At 34.6% G+C, this 17573-nt stretch overlaps 1 protein-coding gene across 1 annotated transcript; it reads left to right on the top strand.

Annotated features, from left to right (window-relative positions):
• Positions 1-15981: 15981 nt before the first annotated feature.
• Positions 15982-17515, top strand: LOC131855325 (putative nuclease HARBI1). Its single transcript, XM_059206579.1, has 5 exons — positions 15982-16251; positions 16345-16613; positions 16780-16935; positions 17022-17178; positions 17254-17515. The coding sequence occupies exons 1-5, from the start codon at positions 16001-16003 to the stop codon at positions 17504-17506; spliced, it is 1086 nt and encodes a 361-aa protein (XP_059062562.1). The 5' UTR covers positions 15982-16000; the 3' UTR covers positions 17507-17515.
• The last annotated feature ends 58 nt before the right edge of the window (positions 17516-17573 follow it).

Here is a 17573-nt window from a genome sequence, read left to right as displayed (position 1 = left end):
TAGAAGGGGATGGTTCAAAATAGTTCGTTGGGTGTGGGCTGAGTGTCAGCGAGTGCCAGGAGGATTTTTTTCTTAGCCAACTTAACTTGGGTCTAGATGGCGCTGTGTGATTTGTCCTGAGATTAGTATTATTATAGTTTCAGGTAAGAATTACTAGAAGATTTTTTTTTTTTTTTTTTTTAATTTATTTAGGTCAACAAACAGTTACACATTATATATATGACTTATGGCTATTTACTAATAAATTTTAACAAATGTGTCACCCACTACGTTAACCACTAATTACTATAATTATAACAAATACTGCCTAAGGCATGTTACAGAGATTATATTACTTATTAATTAACTACCACTACCAACTTTTAACAAAACTATTTTATATTAATAATACAAAAAAAAAAACTAAAAAATTTATGATGAATACACTGTAGATTACAATACTACAAATAATTATTATGTTAGTTACGAAAGATGATATTTACGCCTCAGTTCATTCGTTATTTGGTTTTTGAAAGAAGAAAGTTTACAGGAGAATAAATCTATTTCACTAAAGTCACTATTATAGCTGTTAGATATTCGATTAAGTGGTATGCGCTTACCAGAATTAGTACGACATTTAGTATAAGAGAACAGTTGATGTTTGCGTGTTGCTCGATTATTCGTGCGAAACGGAACTCGATAATAAATTTGCCTTGTTAGAGTATTACAATCAAATTTACCATGCACAAGATCATACAAAAATGTCATGTCCAGTTGAGTGCGTCTACTTTTCAAGTCTAATAAGTTATATTTTGATAACATTAATTTGTATGGAAGTTTATTATGAGAGCATTTGAATTGAACATACCGTAGAAATTTTTTTTGCACCATTTCTATGTTATTATTATACTCATTATAATAAGGATTCCATATAACAGTAGCATATTCCAACTGCGATCTAATTAATGACTTGTATAAATATAAATAAATTTCAGGATTCTTGAAATCTGGTGTTCGTCTCGCGACAAAACCGTACATGCTATATGCCTTGTTTACAATATTTTCAATATGAGTATGAAACTGAAGTTTAGCGTCGAAAGTAACCCCTAGGTCCTTTATACATTGTACTGTGTCTAATTTATAATGATTATCAAGCATGTAATTATAATTACTCAAGGTACGTTTCTTAGTAAAACTAATAATCTTACACTTATTGAGGTTTAGGCTTAAATGATTAGTATGACAGTAAAAGGTCAGTCTATTAAGATCCTCTTGAAATTTGAGATGATCCTCTGGGCTATCAATAATATGGTACATTTTTAAATCGTCGGCATATAGCAGAAATTTACAATACCTAAAACATTTCCTTATATCATTAATGTATATTACAAAAAGAAGAGGACCCAGTATGGATCCTTGTGGTACACCGGAACTAATTGATACTAAAATTCCTATGGTGACCATCTCAGCGAAATGTGGGTATTTTTTTTATAACAACAGAATGATGCACCCGTCTCTGCTAACGGTGGACACAGTCGTGGCACCAGCGAAAATGATAAGATGAGTATGAAGTCAAGTTAGTTAGCCCATCGTGGTAAATTCTCAAGGAATTTATCACGATGGTTTCCAGGGGGAACAAAGTAGAGGTCAACCTGACAGGGTGCATTGTTAGGAGTAGGGTTATTAGTCCACATTACTAACAATCTCTTTCCCCCTTGCCAGGAGGCTTAGCGTCCTCTACAGTTAATTAACTGAGTTATATCGATGAAAGTTCTCAGCGTACCTCACTTATTCTGCCCTTTAAGCAGCTTTGTAAGATGTGTACCGTTTGAAGGTGGAGTTACAACTGGTCGAGAACGCCCCTAGGTGTCAATGTACATTTAGAAATGTATTCGTACATTAAAGTTTAAATAAATAAATAAGCGATGCCGATGACTGCAGTTTGTTCAACGTGTTTTTAAATCCGCTCAGCGTATCGCTCCGCCTATGTTTCCGCTAACAGTGACACGGTACATATGACACGTGGTATTTTCTTTAGAATGATAAATGTACAGTGAAATATAGATAACACGGTGGTTGTAACTCATTGGGGTGGATGGAAATATGTGTAATGAGTGTTATATTTACGTCGAGTTTAGAATAGAATAGAATAGAAAATCATTTATTCAAATAAACTTAATTTAAGCACTTTTGAATAGTCATAACAAATTGTATTTTATCTACCACTCGTTCGGAAAGCTGTCTCATCACAAGAAGAACGAGCAAGAAACTTGTGTGTTGCTCTTTTAAATAATCCTTGTAAGTTTACATTTACAAGTCGAAACGTGTGAATACAAACTACCAACAAGCACAAATTTTTTGGGTCAAATATAAATATGCAATAAGATTAAATCAGTCGTAGTGATAAGAGCAGACCAGTCCCTACAAGCACTCGTTCACGAGTATGACGGATGAGCCAGCCATCACTGCGCTCGACCATATTTTAGGGAGGATTCGGTTGCTAGTGTTATTTTGTATTTGTAATATCGGTTGTCGATAACAAAATATGATAATTCAATATCCGAAGCAGTATTTGATATAAATAATGTATATATTAATAATAATAATAATAATAGTCTTATCCCAACCAGTCTGGAACAACATCTCAGACGGTTGGGATTCCGGGGCGGCTCACTCCCGGGAAAGATGCAGAAAGCGGTGCTCTTAGATTCTGCCCGCATTGTACGCCGGTTTCTCTCCCTGGGGCCCTGAACCCCGGCCGACTGTGCTTCTACCGGGGGTATGTTGCCATCTCCTCTCCTTAAGAGGGGAAATGAGAATATTTGGAAAAAAGAAAATAATAATAATCTCAGGATAATTCACACAGCGCCATCTAGACCCAAGTTAAGCTAGCTAAAGCTTGTGTTATGGGTACTAGACAACTGATACATATACATAGATATATTTTTTTTTGTAAATACATACATATTATACATAGAAAACACCCAGACCGATACAAACAATCATACTGATGGATACAAATGTTTGTGCCGTGCGAGGAATCGAACCCGCGACCATCGGTCGTAAAGCGATGTGAATATACACTAAAATAACATTTTTTACAATTTTTGTCTGTTTGTTCCGGCTAATCTCCGAAATGGGTGGACCGATTATATATCCGATGCAGTATTTGATATAAATAATGACTGGACGGTAGACGGTGAGAGTACGGACGACCGTAATAACTGGTATTGTTCAAACAGAGCTCACGTGTGGCGGACAGTTTACGATTGCCTGCGAGCTGTTCAGTACACGCGGCTACAAAAATATTTATTTGTTACATTATTATTATTGTTCAAAATCTACCCTGTATCATCGTAAGCACAGATTATTGTATTAGAGTCCGTTAGTTTTCTGTTCCCGCGCTTTGCTTTCCCCTCCCTTACCTAGTACTGAACTGACCGTACAGCGGCCTTGACGCGCGCGCGCATTATGTTGTGAATTAAAATAAATTAGAACTGTGTTAAACCTACTGTGAAACTGGAAAACTAGCCAATATACCTTCGAGACCCTGAAGCCCAATAAATCCGCAGAACCATACAGGTACGTGACAGACGTTTCCACACATATTTTTCCCTATATATATACTAGTAAATTCCCTAACATTTTGGTAGCAGAGAGTATTTTCCCTAACAATTATTTATTTACAGTTTAAGAAATTAAAAAAAAAATATAATAAACTAGTTTCACACGTGTTAAATTAGAATACTTAATTAATTGTAAGTAAGAATAAATTATTTAAAAGAGCAACACACAAGTTTCTTGCTTGTTCTTCTTGTGATGAGACAGCTTTCCGAATGAGCGGTAGATTAAAAAAAAATGTTATGACCATTCAAAAGCGCTTCAATGTAAGTTTATTTGAATAAACGATTTCCTATTCTGTTCTATTCTAATTAAAAATGTGTTATTCTCTAGTGTCTATGTGTTATTCTGATGTATAAGCTATATTACTGTAAAGTTTAATCAAAATCCGTTAGTAGTTTTTGCGTGAAAGTGTAACAAACATTCATACGTACTCACTTTCGTGTTTATAATATTATTAGGATTAGATGGATTAGATAAGATAAGAAGATTGTCTAGTACACAAGGTCTGCAAATGGTACTGAATTGTGGGCTGTACCCGTGACTCGTCCGCGTGGAATTTAACTTTATTTTTTAGAAATAATAGTAGCCTAAGTTACACCTTATTACATCAACTACCTCCCAAAAAAAAAATTCAAATTTGGACCAGCCATTTCAGAGATTAGCCGGAACAAACAGACAGACGAAAATTGTAAAAATGTTATTCTAGTGTATGTACACTATTTATATTCATATGCATGTAGTAAAAAACGCTTATTTCAATATTACAAACAGACGCTCCAATTTTATTTATATGTATAGATTATTATGTTTCTAGTTATTGACTGTATGTGTAGCTGACTGTACTTGTGTAATATTAAATGTGGTTAAGATCTGTCCGGGTGGAACCGTAGTCGCTGCTTCAAATTTAATAAAATACACACTAGACAGAACAGTTATTATAAATACATACATAATATACATAGAAAACACCATCCTAAATGACTGCCTGCCTGGAAGAAATCGCTAATTATAAATACATAGATTTTTCTGTAAATACATACATAATATACATAATTATATATGTATAATTATTTATTCATATTATGTATTATAGTTTATAAGTATATTCGCATATCTATTTAAATTAAAGATCACTTTAATATGATTATATTAAAGTGATCTTCTTATTATATTATTTTTTTAGATTTGAATTTCGATTTGTTAATGCACCGCCTACATGAATCTCTGTTTGCCCAATGGTTGACTGGGAGAAAATGCCTCGAGGTGTTAAGTCCGCCATGTGTACCCTTATTTATGTATTTGTGCATTAAAGTTTTATTAAATTAAATAAATACATAATTCAAATTTAAATTCAAATTAAAAATCATTTATTCATGTAGGACATTTTAGCCGCTTATGAACGTCAAGTTTTTCACAGTTTTCACATAGAAAACACCATCCTAAGGTCGCCTGGAAAAACTCGCTATTTAGCGATAAGGCCGCCCATTGTTACCTCTATAATAGTTTTTTTTATATCTGGTGTACATACTAATTTATTTATTTATTTATTAAAACTTTATTGTACAAATACAAAATTAATGTACAAATACAAAAACTAAAGATGCAAATGGCGGACTCCATAAGGCATTTTCTCTCAGTCGACCATGAGGTAAACAGATTAGTGAGCGGTGCATTATTAAGAAAATAACATTTATGTAATTTTTAATTTCATTCTGTGAGAGATTAAAGAGTTTTTCACTCATTCAACACCCAGACCAATAGTCACCTATATAATGGTCACCGCTCCTGGTGCAGCGGGACTGTCATCAGTTATGGTTAATTTGTTATGAACAGTTGTTGGTAAGCGACCGCCGAACTCCTTTGATATTATTAGAAGCTTTTATTTATATGTATAGATGACAAACATAAAATAAAAAAATAACATCTTCATCTGTATTGTAGGCAAATAACTAGGACTAGGTATGAATAAATGTGGAATGAGATACAAAATATAAAAAAAAAAACACCGCCGCTGGCAACGAGGCGTCGTAACCACGAACACGGGTAAGCGGTCATAGATTCGATATCAACAATTACGCAGAGAGTCCAACGTTTTATACCTAAAATGGTAGGAGGTTATCTCTTTCTTCCGTTGAGACAGATAGAGGTGATATTTATTGGAATATATTTCATTTTAGCACTTTGAATAGTAAAATTTCTTTTATTCTACCACTCATTCGGAACGCAGACTCATCACAAGAAGAACGAGCGAGAAACTTGCGTGTTGCTCTTTTAGCTATACGTATAATATCTTTACTGTCAAATATAATTGCACATTGACGTACATATCATATATATATATATATATATATATTTTAATAATAATAATAATCTCAAGACACAGCGCCATCTTGACCCAAGTTAAGCTAGCTAAAGCTTGTGTTATGGATACTAGATAGCTGATACATATACATATACATAGATATATTTTTTTGTGAATACATACATATTATACATAGAAAACACCCATACAAACAATAATACTCATGCGAGGAATCGAACCCGAGACCATCCGTCGTAAAGCGGTGTGCTAGACCACTAGACCACCGAGGTCGTCATTTTTTTTTTAATTCTTTACAATAGTAGATTTTGCATATAGTCGGATTCTTGAATATCTGTATCACTCCTATTTTAGTCGCCCGGCACAGGAGCGGATCTACCTAAGTGCTTTTTGGGCTGCAGCCCAGGGCCCCGACGATACAAAGGGCCCCAGGCCTACTGAAACGATATTTAGAATATAAAAATATATCTAAAACGTTAAACAACCTTTCATAAGGTTGGTATCCCTGAGATCTAACAACGCATGCAAGTGTATGTCTATCGAAAGGTACGGGGAATTTTTGGTCGCTTGTTTTTGGTCAGTTTATTTTTTAAGTTGAGTAATATAATTAGGTAGACCCCTAAGTAGATTTAGCCCAGGGTCCCACAAATTCACGTTGCGCCCCTGGCCCGGCAACTAGCTTTTTAAGAGATATGGCAGTAGAATTATAGGGTTTGGTGACAGACCAGTTTTCAGGAACGGAAACACAAGTAACGCAAACCGTACTCTCATATAGACGTGATATAGACTATAGCCTTCCGGACGATCCCTGGTCTCATTGTCATTTAAACCGATGGCCTGACCCGAGGTTTGGTCCTCTAACAGTGCCCTCAGATTAACGTCGTATCCATCAGGCAGACGTTGTCCTTTAGCCGCTTTATAAAACCCTTCCGTTTTGTTAGTAATGTGGATTGATAACCCCATTGCTAGCAATATACCATGTCAGGTCGATCTCCACGCGGTTCCCCCTGGAAACCATCGTGTTAAATTCCTGGTGAATTTGTCACGATGGGCTAACTGACCTGACCTCATGCTCATCTTATCATCCTCCACTGGTGCCCCGCCAGCGTAAACTGTTAGCGCAGGCGGGTGCACCATTCCATTATCATCCACAAAAAAAAAACCCCTTCCGTTTGTTTGGAGTGGGCTCTGCAGTTAACATTTTCTTCCGGTGAAGCTGCGGATTGATGATTCTAAAAATAAATCTTTTTTTTTTTTATATTACTTAGAACAGATTAAAAAAGACATGTCTGTTGCAATAATCTGTGTCTTCCATTACACGCAATAACATTACGCACTTGAAACGTAAAATGCTTTGAAGTCTCAAGTAGCTTCCCCTCGCCACAGACTAAATAAACAACGCAAACTGTTTTATACCTTACAGGGTGTACAAATTACCCGAACACATTTTAAACTCTACAACTACACGATAGAGTTTATATTGTCCTGGCACATCTGACCCTCTAAGAATTTAACGACCCACCTAAATTATTAACTACATATAATTGCTACCGTTCGAAAATCCTTTTTCGACGGTATTTCCAATAGGTAAAGTCGATTTTCGATTAAATAAAGTCCAGTATTGAAAGTTTCTCGTTAAGTACAGTTTGGGTAATGATTTGAAATGTTTTGCAGTAATAAATACTAATATTCTTTGACGGAATGTGTTTAATTATTTGTGCAAATAATTTTAATTAATTTCGACTTATTTGTTGACTAGCGGTCCAGGCTGGCTTCACTCGGGTATTTAACTATAATTTGATTAAAAATATAATTTTTAACACTCATACACACATACACCCTTTGGATATTGTTTTAAAAAATATTCTATCGACTATCTATACATATAAATAAAATTGGAGTGTCTGTTTGTAATATTGAAATAACCGTTTTTTACTACATGCATATGAATATAAATAACATTTTTTAGATATATACATAGGTACATACACCAAAATAACATTTTTTTACACTTTTTGTCTGTCTGTTTGTTCCGGCTAATCTCTGAAATTGATGGACCGATTTTGACGGAACTTTTTTTGGCAGGTAGCTGATGTAATAAGGAGTAACTTAGGCTACTTTTATTTTAGAAAAATTCTTTTATTTCAGATAAATAAAGTAAAATTCCATGCGGACGAAATCTATATCTCGAAAAAATAATAGTGTATATACAAAAGTTATTATTTATATTATTAAATACCTTTATTTGCCAAAAATTAGTTAGTTTTAAGACCTTGTTAATAATATAAATAATGAACATTTATTCAAAAGAGCAACACACAAGTTTCTTGCTCATTCTTCTTGTGATAAGTCTGCATTCCGAATGAGCGGTAGAATAAAAAAATATGACTATTCAAAAGTGCTTATATTAAGTTTATTTGAATAAAGATTATTTCTATTTCTATCAGTGTTGACCCATATATCAAAGTCGTTATGAATATGGGCTAAAATTTCTAACGCAGATTTAATGTAGCAGTTGCGACGTGCCGTAACATATAAATACGCCTTCATTCAGTCCAAATGAATTAAGTTACAATGTAATTTTTTTTACCAAATCACTAGCTGTGCGTTGGGGTCTGACCGCGAGCGGGGAACTGGAAAAATTTTAATTTATCGATTCATACGTTAACTATATTAGTCATTAGCTGAGTTTCTTGTCAGTTCTTCTCATCTCGAAATCATTCCGAACTGATGGTAGATTTGACATCATAAGTGTTCCGTATTCCGAACCTCCTTAGTCTAAGCAGGTTGTATCACCGGCTTGCTTACTGAACCAAAGGGCGCTCGGTAATACTGGCCACATATAAAAACATGTGGCCACTTAAATTTAAAAAAAAAAGAATAATAAAACAATTGAAAATAAGAACTGGAATTAAAAGGACGCTCCGTATTTTTATCTATATAAAACAAGATAATTAATGATTTATTTAACACAATATAATTGTTTTTGATGAAAATATACACTGTAGAGTGCGTGGCCACTAAACAGTACTACACATCGGGACGTTCCTGAGCAAAGGTGAGTAAGTTTGGTGTTACATTGCTTACTTTTTGGTGTTCGGAATGTGGAAGACGTTGTTCCCGGGCTTAATCGTATTTTTACTTCCTTTTCCATTAATTATTTTCTTTTCAATAAATACAGTCCACTCTCTATTTTATATATTAATTTATAAGGATTCGTAATCCAACAATAAGTGTCTGTAATAGACCTACATGAATAAAGATATTTTGAATTTGAATTTGAATTAGTCATTTATTCATAAAACAATACTACAATTGTGTTTGAATATAAGTACAGTTCATAAAAATATTGGTCTAAATTATATTTTTTTTTTTAGTAACCATAATATTCATTTATTTTTTAATATTGATAAACTTCTAACGTCTTTCAAATCTACAAGCAAATTATTATATGCTTATACAGCTTGATAACGCGGATAATGCTTACCTTACCTTAAAACTAGGGAACAAATTACACAACCTGTGGTTGACTGGTAGAAAATGGCGTAAGGCGTTAAGTCCGCCATATGTACTTTTACCTTGGTATTTTATGCATTGAAGTTATATAAATAATAATAATAATCTCAGGACAATTCACACAGCGCCATCTAGACCCAAGTTAAGCTAGCTAAAGCTTGTGTTATGGGTACTAGATAGCTGATACCTAGAAAACACCCAGACCGATACAAACAATCATACTCATGAATGCAAATGTTTGTGCCGTGCGAGGTATTGATGGAGCGGTGTGCTAAACCGCTAAACCACCGAGGTCGTCATAAATTCATAAATAAATAATTTATATTAATTACGATACTGTACAATCACTAGTTATTATTCTTAAGTACCCGCTGTCACCGCGGCCACACGTCATAAGTAAGGAATCGCGTGCTAGCCAGCATTATAGCGCCCTCTTATCGACACTTCATACTTCACAGTAACGTCCACCCGCTATCCGAACGGTTTCAGCATGAAATGCTCGGTTTCAGCTGCTAAAGCCCCAAAAATATTTAATCAACAGGCAGAGAGTGATTGTACGTAGGGAGCACATTGCCTCAAAAAAGCCCCAAAAATATTAAATCAATAGGCAGAGAGTGATTGTAGTTAGGGAGCACATTGCCTCAAAAAAGCCCCAAAAATATTTAATCAACAGGCAGAGAGTGACTGTAGGTAGGGAGCACATTGCCTCAAAAAAGCCCCAAAAATATTAAATCAATAGGCAGAGAGTGATTGTAGTTAGGGAGCACATTGCCTCAAAAAAGCCCCAAAAATATTTAATCAACAGGCAGAGAATGATTGTAGTTAGGGAGCACATTGCCTCAAAAAAGCCCCAAAAATATTTAATCAACAGGCAGAGAATGATTGTAGGTAGGGAGCACATCGCCTCAAATATGGTTGAGTGCTGGCTGTCATGGCTGGCTCATCCGTCATACTCGTGAACGGGTGCAGTACACTGATTATAGACTATTGCTTTTGCAATAGCATATGCGTAAGGTCACTCTATGCACCAAAATTAGAATTTAAAAACGAATCTGTATTATTGTAAACAAGTACAACATTTGTTTGAAAAGAATACGAGCTGAGTTTCTTGTCAGGTCTTCTCATCTCGAAATCATTCCGAACTGACGGTAGATTTGATATATCATAAGAGTCTGTAATAGACCTACATGAATAAAGATATTTTGAATATTGAATCTGCTTAGCTTAGGACTGGATGGCGCTGTGTTAATTGTCCTGGGATATTACTATTACAACATATATATAATAAGAAAATCTTCGGTTTGTCCAGTGTTTAATCTAGACCAGTGTTTCCCAAAGTGGTCTATATCGACCCCCAGGGGTCTATGACAAACTGCAAGGGGTCTACGCAGCGGTCATCTTGTTGTTTTTACTTTATATTTTTAACACTGAACTTTACTACAGTTAGAAATTTACAAAAAATCAATACTAGGGAAGAATGGGCGATTTGAATTTTGTAGACAAATGTTTTAATATTAGTTATTCAAATTCAAAAATCATTTATTCATGTAGGACATTTTAGCCGCTTATGAACGTCAAATTTTTACATTCTAATTTTATAACTGGACGGTAGGGAAAAATAAAATTATAATGTAAAAATTTGACGTTCATAAGCGGCTAAAATGTCCTACATGAATAAATGATTTTTGAATTTGAATTTAAATTTTTCCCTACCGTCCAGTTCGGTATATAGATCCAATTGAGAAGAACTGGCAAGAAACTCAATTGAATAACTTTTTTTTTAAAGCCAGTTTATTTACAATGTATATTTATATAGGTGTCTATGTCTAACATTAAATGAAAATCCCGTACGTGAACAACTATTGCTGTGCTCGCTCGTCATTCAAGTAATCGTTTAGTGAGTAAGAGGCTTTGCTCAGTAAATATGATTTAACAGATACAGTTAAACAACATAAGTTCCATATGTTACACTAGCTAACCCCTTATAGCCTATGTGTTATTCTGATGTATAAGTTATATTATTGTAATGTTATATCAAAATCCGTTGTAGTTTTTGCGTGAAAGAGTAACAAACATCCATCTATACTCGCAAACTTTCGCAATTATAATATTAATAAGATACCATGTAGGTGGCAAAGAAGCATACGGCCCATCTGATAAACGGTTACCGTAGCCTATAGACATCTGAAACAGGGGTATCACGTGCGCCTTGTCGACCCTTAAGATATCCTTCTTGCAAAAACCCATGCTGTAGTCTTGTGAGAAAACCTCGGCAGGTAGTTCATTCCACAATCTAAGTCTACGCGGGAGGAAGCTCCTCTGAAACCGCACTGTCCGAGATCACTTAGGTTCCAGCGTGTGGTGATGAATTCCCTGTCGATGGCGAGTGGTGCGACGGTAAAAGGTATCCGTGGTCAATAGTTGTCATGTCGAACGATTCTTCAGAACACAGTCCGTTGTATATTCCGTAGAACACACAAGGGGCTATGATTTTTCTTTCGAAACTATCATCCATACTGCGGCGCTGCCTGTAATAGATATAGATATGGTTAGTAATAGTAGAACCTTAGATAGATATAGATATGTATAGTAATAGTAGAACCTTCGATAGATATAGATATGGATAGTAATGGTAGAACCTTAGATAGATATAGATATGGTTAGTAATAGTACAACCTTAGATAGATATAGATATGGTTAGTAATAGTAGAACCTTAGATAGATATAGATATGGTTAGTAATAGTAGAACCTTAGATAGATATAGATATGGATAGTTAGATAGATATAGATATGGATTTTCACAAGTCATAAATCAAAGTTTTATCAACAACTAGTTACTTGCTCCGTCTTCGCACGGGTGTACATGTATTATACATACAAAATTTCCTCTTGAATCACTCTATCTATTTAAAAAAATCGCTTCAAAATCCGTGGCGTAGTTTTAAAGATTTAAGCATACATAGGGACGGACAGACAGCGACAGCGACTTTGTTTTATACTATGTAATGATGACAAACAATAGTTGTAAACACAAATCGAGTCGTACAGCGATAACATTGCGGTGCAGTCTGACCAACATAATAAAAATTACGGTCTCGTTGACTAATGTTACGAGTACCAACATTATGTGGATAAATTATAAAAGGGATCGATCTACGATGACTGTCTAATTTTCAGTCAATTAATTCATCCACACGCTATTGTCATTGTGGCATGACCAGCAGAATGTACAATTATGTTTTAATGTTAATTGAATTTGTTATAGATTGGGTGCAACCAAACGGTTAATTTGGAACTAGTGGTCGATCAGTGGTCGAAATTAGACCCTAATTAATTTAAATTATAATATAATATAATAATAATATTTTAGGACAATTAACACAGCGCCATCTAGACCCAAGATAAGCAGAGCTTGTGTTATGGGTACTAGACAACTGATATAAATAAATAGATACATTTTTTTGTAAATAATATACAATGAAATATATAGAAAACACCCAGATGGATACAAAAAATCGTACTCATGAATATAAATGTTTGGCCCTGCGAGGAATCGAACCCGCGACTAACGGAGACCACCGACGCCGTCTTTGTAAACTGGTATTTCGGTTGCAATGCGATATGTAATTTTGGCAGTCTCGATTCGATTCCTCGCACGGCACAAACATTTGTATTCATGTATAGTATGATTGTTTGTATCGGTCTGGGTGTTTTCTATGTATAATATGTATGTATTTACAAAAAAAAATGTATCCATTTACATAACACAAGCTCTGCTTATCTTGGGACTAGATGGCGCTGTGTGAATTGTCCTGAGATTATTATTATTATTACAAACTTAGTATAATCACTTTTGAATAGTCATATCTATATATATATATAACTCAAAGGTGACTGACATAGTGATCTATCAACGCACAGCCCAAACCACTGGACGGATCGGCCTGAAATTTGGCATGCAGGTAGATGTTATGACGTAGGCATCCGCTAAGAAATGATTTTGATTAATTCTACCCCCAAGGAGATAAAATAGGGAATGAAAGTTTGTATGAAACTTTGTCAATTTTAAACTGATCGGGCTGAGAATTTGCATACATAAATCTACTATGACGTAGGCACCCCCTAAGAAAGGATTTTGATAAATTCCATCCCTAAGGGGATAATTTAACGCGAGCGAAGCCGCGGGCAAAAGCTAGTACAGTATAGAACCAACTGGTTGAGAAATAAACAAGAGTAACTTATCGATAAAATATCGAGTGAAAAACTCGACATTGACCAAAATAAAGGTCCAACCTTAATTAACGCGAGCGAAGCCGCGAGCAAAAGCTAGTCTATGTATAAGTATCAGTTATCTAGTACCCATAACATATGTTTTAGCTAGCTTAACTTGGGTCTAGATGGCGCTGTGTGAATTGTCTTGTTATTAGAAATTGCTTGGCGGGAAAAATAAGCGACATACAGATGCCCACGCAGACGAATCTCTACAAAGTATAGGTATTGTTTACACGGAGATAATCTCAGGATACAGCCTCCCGTTTTAAGATCCGCCCACGTCGCTCACCGCTGGCGGCATGTCAATATTTAATTATACAGGATGCTATCAAATTATCGGAATTCCTTTCTACAGGGTGTAATGTTAGATGTACATTAGGATAATGACGGAATTTCGTGTTTCTTGTAAATTTTAACTTAATTATTATTACAATATTGGAACGGTATGGATATAATAGGCCTCGGTGGTGTAGCGGTTTAGCAGATGGTTTTCTGAAGGTCGCGGGTTCGATTCCTCGCACGGTGTAAACATTTGTATTCATGAGTATGATTGTTTGTATCGGTCTGGGTGTTTTGTATGTATTTATAAATAAAAGTATGTATTTGTATCGTGTGTACCCGTAATACTAGCTCTGCTTAATTTGAGACTAGATGGCGTTGAGTTAATTGTCCAGAGTTATTTATTTATTTACTAGATGTGCTCGCAGTTTCACATGAATGTGAATTTATTCTTTATTCTTTATTCTTTATTGTACACACACACACATAATAGAAAAAATTATACAGAATAAATGTAATGTACAAGGGCGAGCTTATCTCTAAAAAGAGATTTCTTCCAGCAAACCTAGAAAATGTTATAGGATTGTGTATTAAATAGAATAGTCATACATACGTGTACGAAAAGAGGAGATATTAAAATATTGTTTTAATGATATTAACTATAAGTATAAATCGACATACATAAATATATATAAATATATATAGACATACATAAATGGTACATAAATAAATTATAAGACATAAGTTAAAATGTAAATTATAATATATACCTAAATATATAAATATAAAAAAGAATTTACGCATGAAATTTATAGCCTACGTTATTCTGATGTATAAGCTATACTGTACATGTTACTGTAAAGTATCGTCAAAATCCGTTCCGTAGTTTTTGCGTGAAAGAGTAACAAACATCCATAGTCACAAACTTTTGCGTTTATTATATTACATTAAGATTAGCTGTACTCGCGACTTCGTCCGCGTGGAAATTAACTTTGTTTTTCTAAAAGTAGCCTAAGTTACTCGTTATTACATTAGCTACCTGCCAAAAAAAGTCCCGTCAGAATCGGTCCAGCCATTTCAGAGATTAGCCGGAACAAACAGACAGACAAAAATTGTAAAATATGTTATTTTGGTGTATATACCGTGTTTATATTTATATGCATGTAGTAAATGGTTATTTCAATATTACAAACAGACACTCCAATTTTATTTATATGTATGATGTATAAATTAAAATTTTTCTGTTATCAGAACTATTTTTTATACCACGATGGTGGCAAATAACTATACGGCCCATCTGATGGTAAATGGTTACCGTAGCCTATGGACACTTGAAATACCTGGGGTGTCACGTGCGCGTTGCCGACCCTTAAGAAACCTTAATATACCCTTCTTGAAAAACTCCATGCCGTAGTCTCGTGAGAAAACCTATAACGCCAATAAAAGTCGCGACAAAATCGGTCCAGCCATTTCAGAGATTAGCCGGAACAAACAGACAGACAGACAAAAATGGTAAAAAGTGTTATTTTGGTGTATATGCCGTATTTATATCTCATATGCATGTAGCCAAAAACGGTTATTTCAGTATTACAAACAGACACACCAATTTAATTTACATGTATAGATTAAGATAAGATTTATTCATAGTATAAAATGTAGTCGCGTTAGCTGTCTGTTCGTTTAGATCTCTTACGCCCGAAATTAATATTCAATCCTAATCCATTTTTAGCAATCTAAGATTGAAATTTCAATCTATTTTTGTAAAACGCGTGCCAATAATCTATCTATGGATTGACATTGCAATCTTTCAATGCAGTCTATCTTTAGGAGGACGGATCGCAATCCTTGGATTGACATTTGTATGAAAGTGACGTTTGTGGCGTATTAATAACCAATCTGTGCGTTTTGACGTTTCTATCGATCGAAGTAAACAATCTAAATTTGCTATCCTAGAAATACTTGGGATTGCTACTTGTGTGTACAGATTGAATTCATAGATTTTTACCAAAATGTCTTTTGAAATGTCGTCTAGTGATAGTGACAGTGATTTGGAACATTTAATTCAGTTATCCGACTGGGATACTAATTCTAGTGACGATGATAGTGACAGACAACGCGTTAGTTCACGGATAATAAGAAGGGTTAATTACATGCAGACGCTAGATGATGCAGAGTTCACCTTCAGGTTTCGACTTACAAAACCTGCCTTCCAATTGTTATTGACTGAATTAATGCCCTTTGTTCGGGTAACCTCAAAAAAGTAAGTAAAATATATCAATACTATTGCCTCGTGCCGCTTTTAAAATAACATTAGTAAGATGTAACATATCCACAATCAACTATTTTTTTGCAGAAATTATGGCGTGTCTCCTCTACATCAACTTCTCTTGACACTCCGGTTTTATGCTCTCGGCACTATGTTAATTTCTGTGGCAGACTTTGTTGGAGTCTCAAAATCGACTGCTGGTAGAATCATGAGAGACATGTCAAGAGCCATAGCCCGATTGTATGACAAGTATATTTTTGTACATCAGGAAGGTGCAGAAAATTTTTATAGGATTGCTGGCTTTCCTCGTGTCCTGGGTGCAATTGACTGTACACACATTCGCATACAATCTCCATGTTTGTATTAAAAGATGTTTAATATGTTATTAACTGTTCCTTTGAGATACATGCTATTTCTTTTCTTTACATACTTTCACATACAATCTCCATCTTTGTATTAGAACATGTTTAATATGTTATTAATTTATTCCTTTGAGATAAATACTATTTATTTTCTTTTAAGGTCAAACAATAGGTGAAGAGTTCAGGAATCGTAAAGGTTACTTTTCTTTAAATGTTCAAGCTGTTTGTGATGCTGAACTGAGGTTGATGAATGTTGTAGCTCGTTGGCCAGGTTCCACTCATGATGCAACAATATTCAATAATTCTATACTGAGAGGTAACAGGTTTTTCTAAATTATACTATTTTTATAAAATTGATTTTGTTTTTGAGATCCTAATAATAATTATTATCAATCTTTATAGCTCAATGTGATGCTGGTGATTTTGGAAACAGATGGTTGCTTGGTGACAGTGCTTATCCAAACAGATCATATTTGTTGACTCCACTATTAAACCCAGTTACAGAAGCAGAGATTCGTTACAATGAATCACATATTAAAACTAGGAATACTATTGAACGGTAATGAACTAACCAGTAACATATTTTATATACATTGGTAGAAATATGGCTTTTAATTAAAATATTTTATTACAGCACATTTGGAGTTTGGAAACGCCGCTTCCCAGTGGTAGCACTGACATTAAGAGTGTCAATATCAAATGTGCACGCTATAATAGTAGCTACAGCAGTTTTGCACAACATGTGTAGAAACCTGAACCTACAAGAAATCCCACCAGAAGTTGAGCTGCCACCTGCTGACAATATAGAAAACAGTGGTGCACAAAACATGATTATGCTAGACATGCAACATCGAGCAGATCTTATAAATAATTATTTTACAATTTAAGAGAACAGATGAAGACTAGTAATTACAATATTGTAATAATTTTATTAAGTAAGTTACTGTTAATATA

Source organism: Achroia grisella, unplaced genomic scaffold (genome assembly GCF_030625045.1).
Source record: "Achroia grisella isolate CSIRO2021 unplaced genomic scaffold, CSIRO_AGI_Agris_v1 utg1360, whole genome shotgun sequence".
In the NCBI taxonomy this organism is placed as follows: Eukaryota; Metazoa; Arthropoda; class Insecta; order Lepidoptera; family Pyralidae; genus Achroia; species Achroia grisella.
Note: the sequence above shows the minus strand (reverse complement) of the source record. Positions and strands in the feature narration are given on the sequence as shown.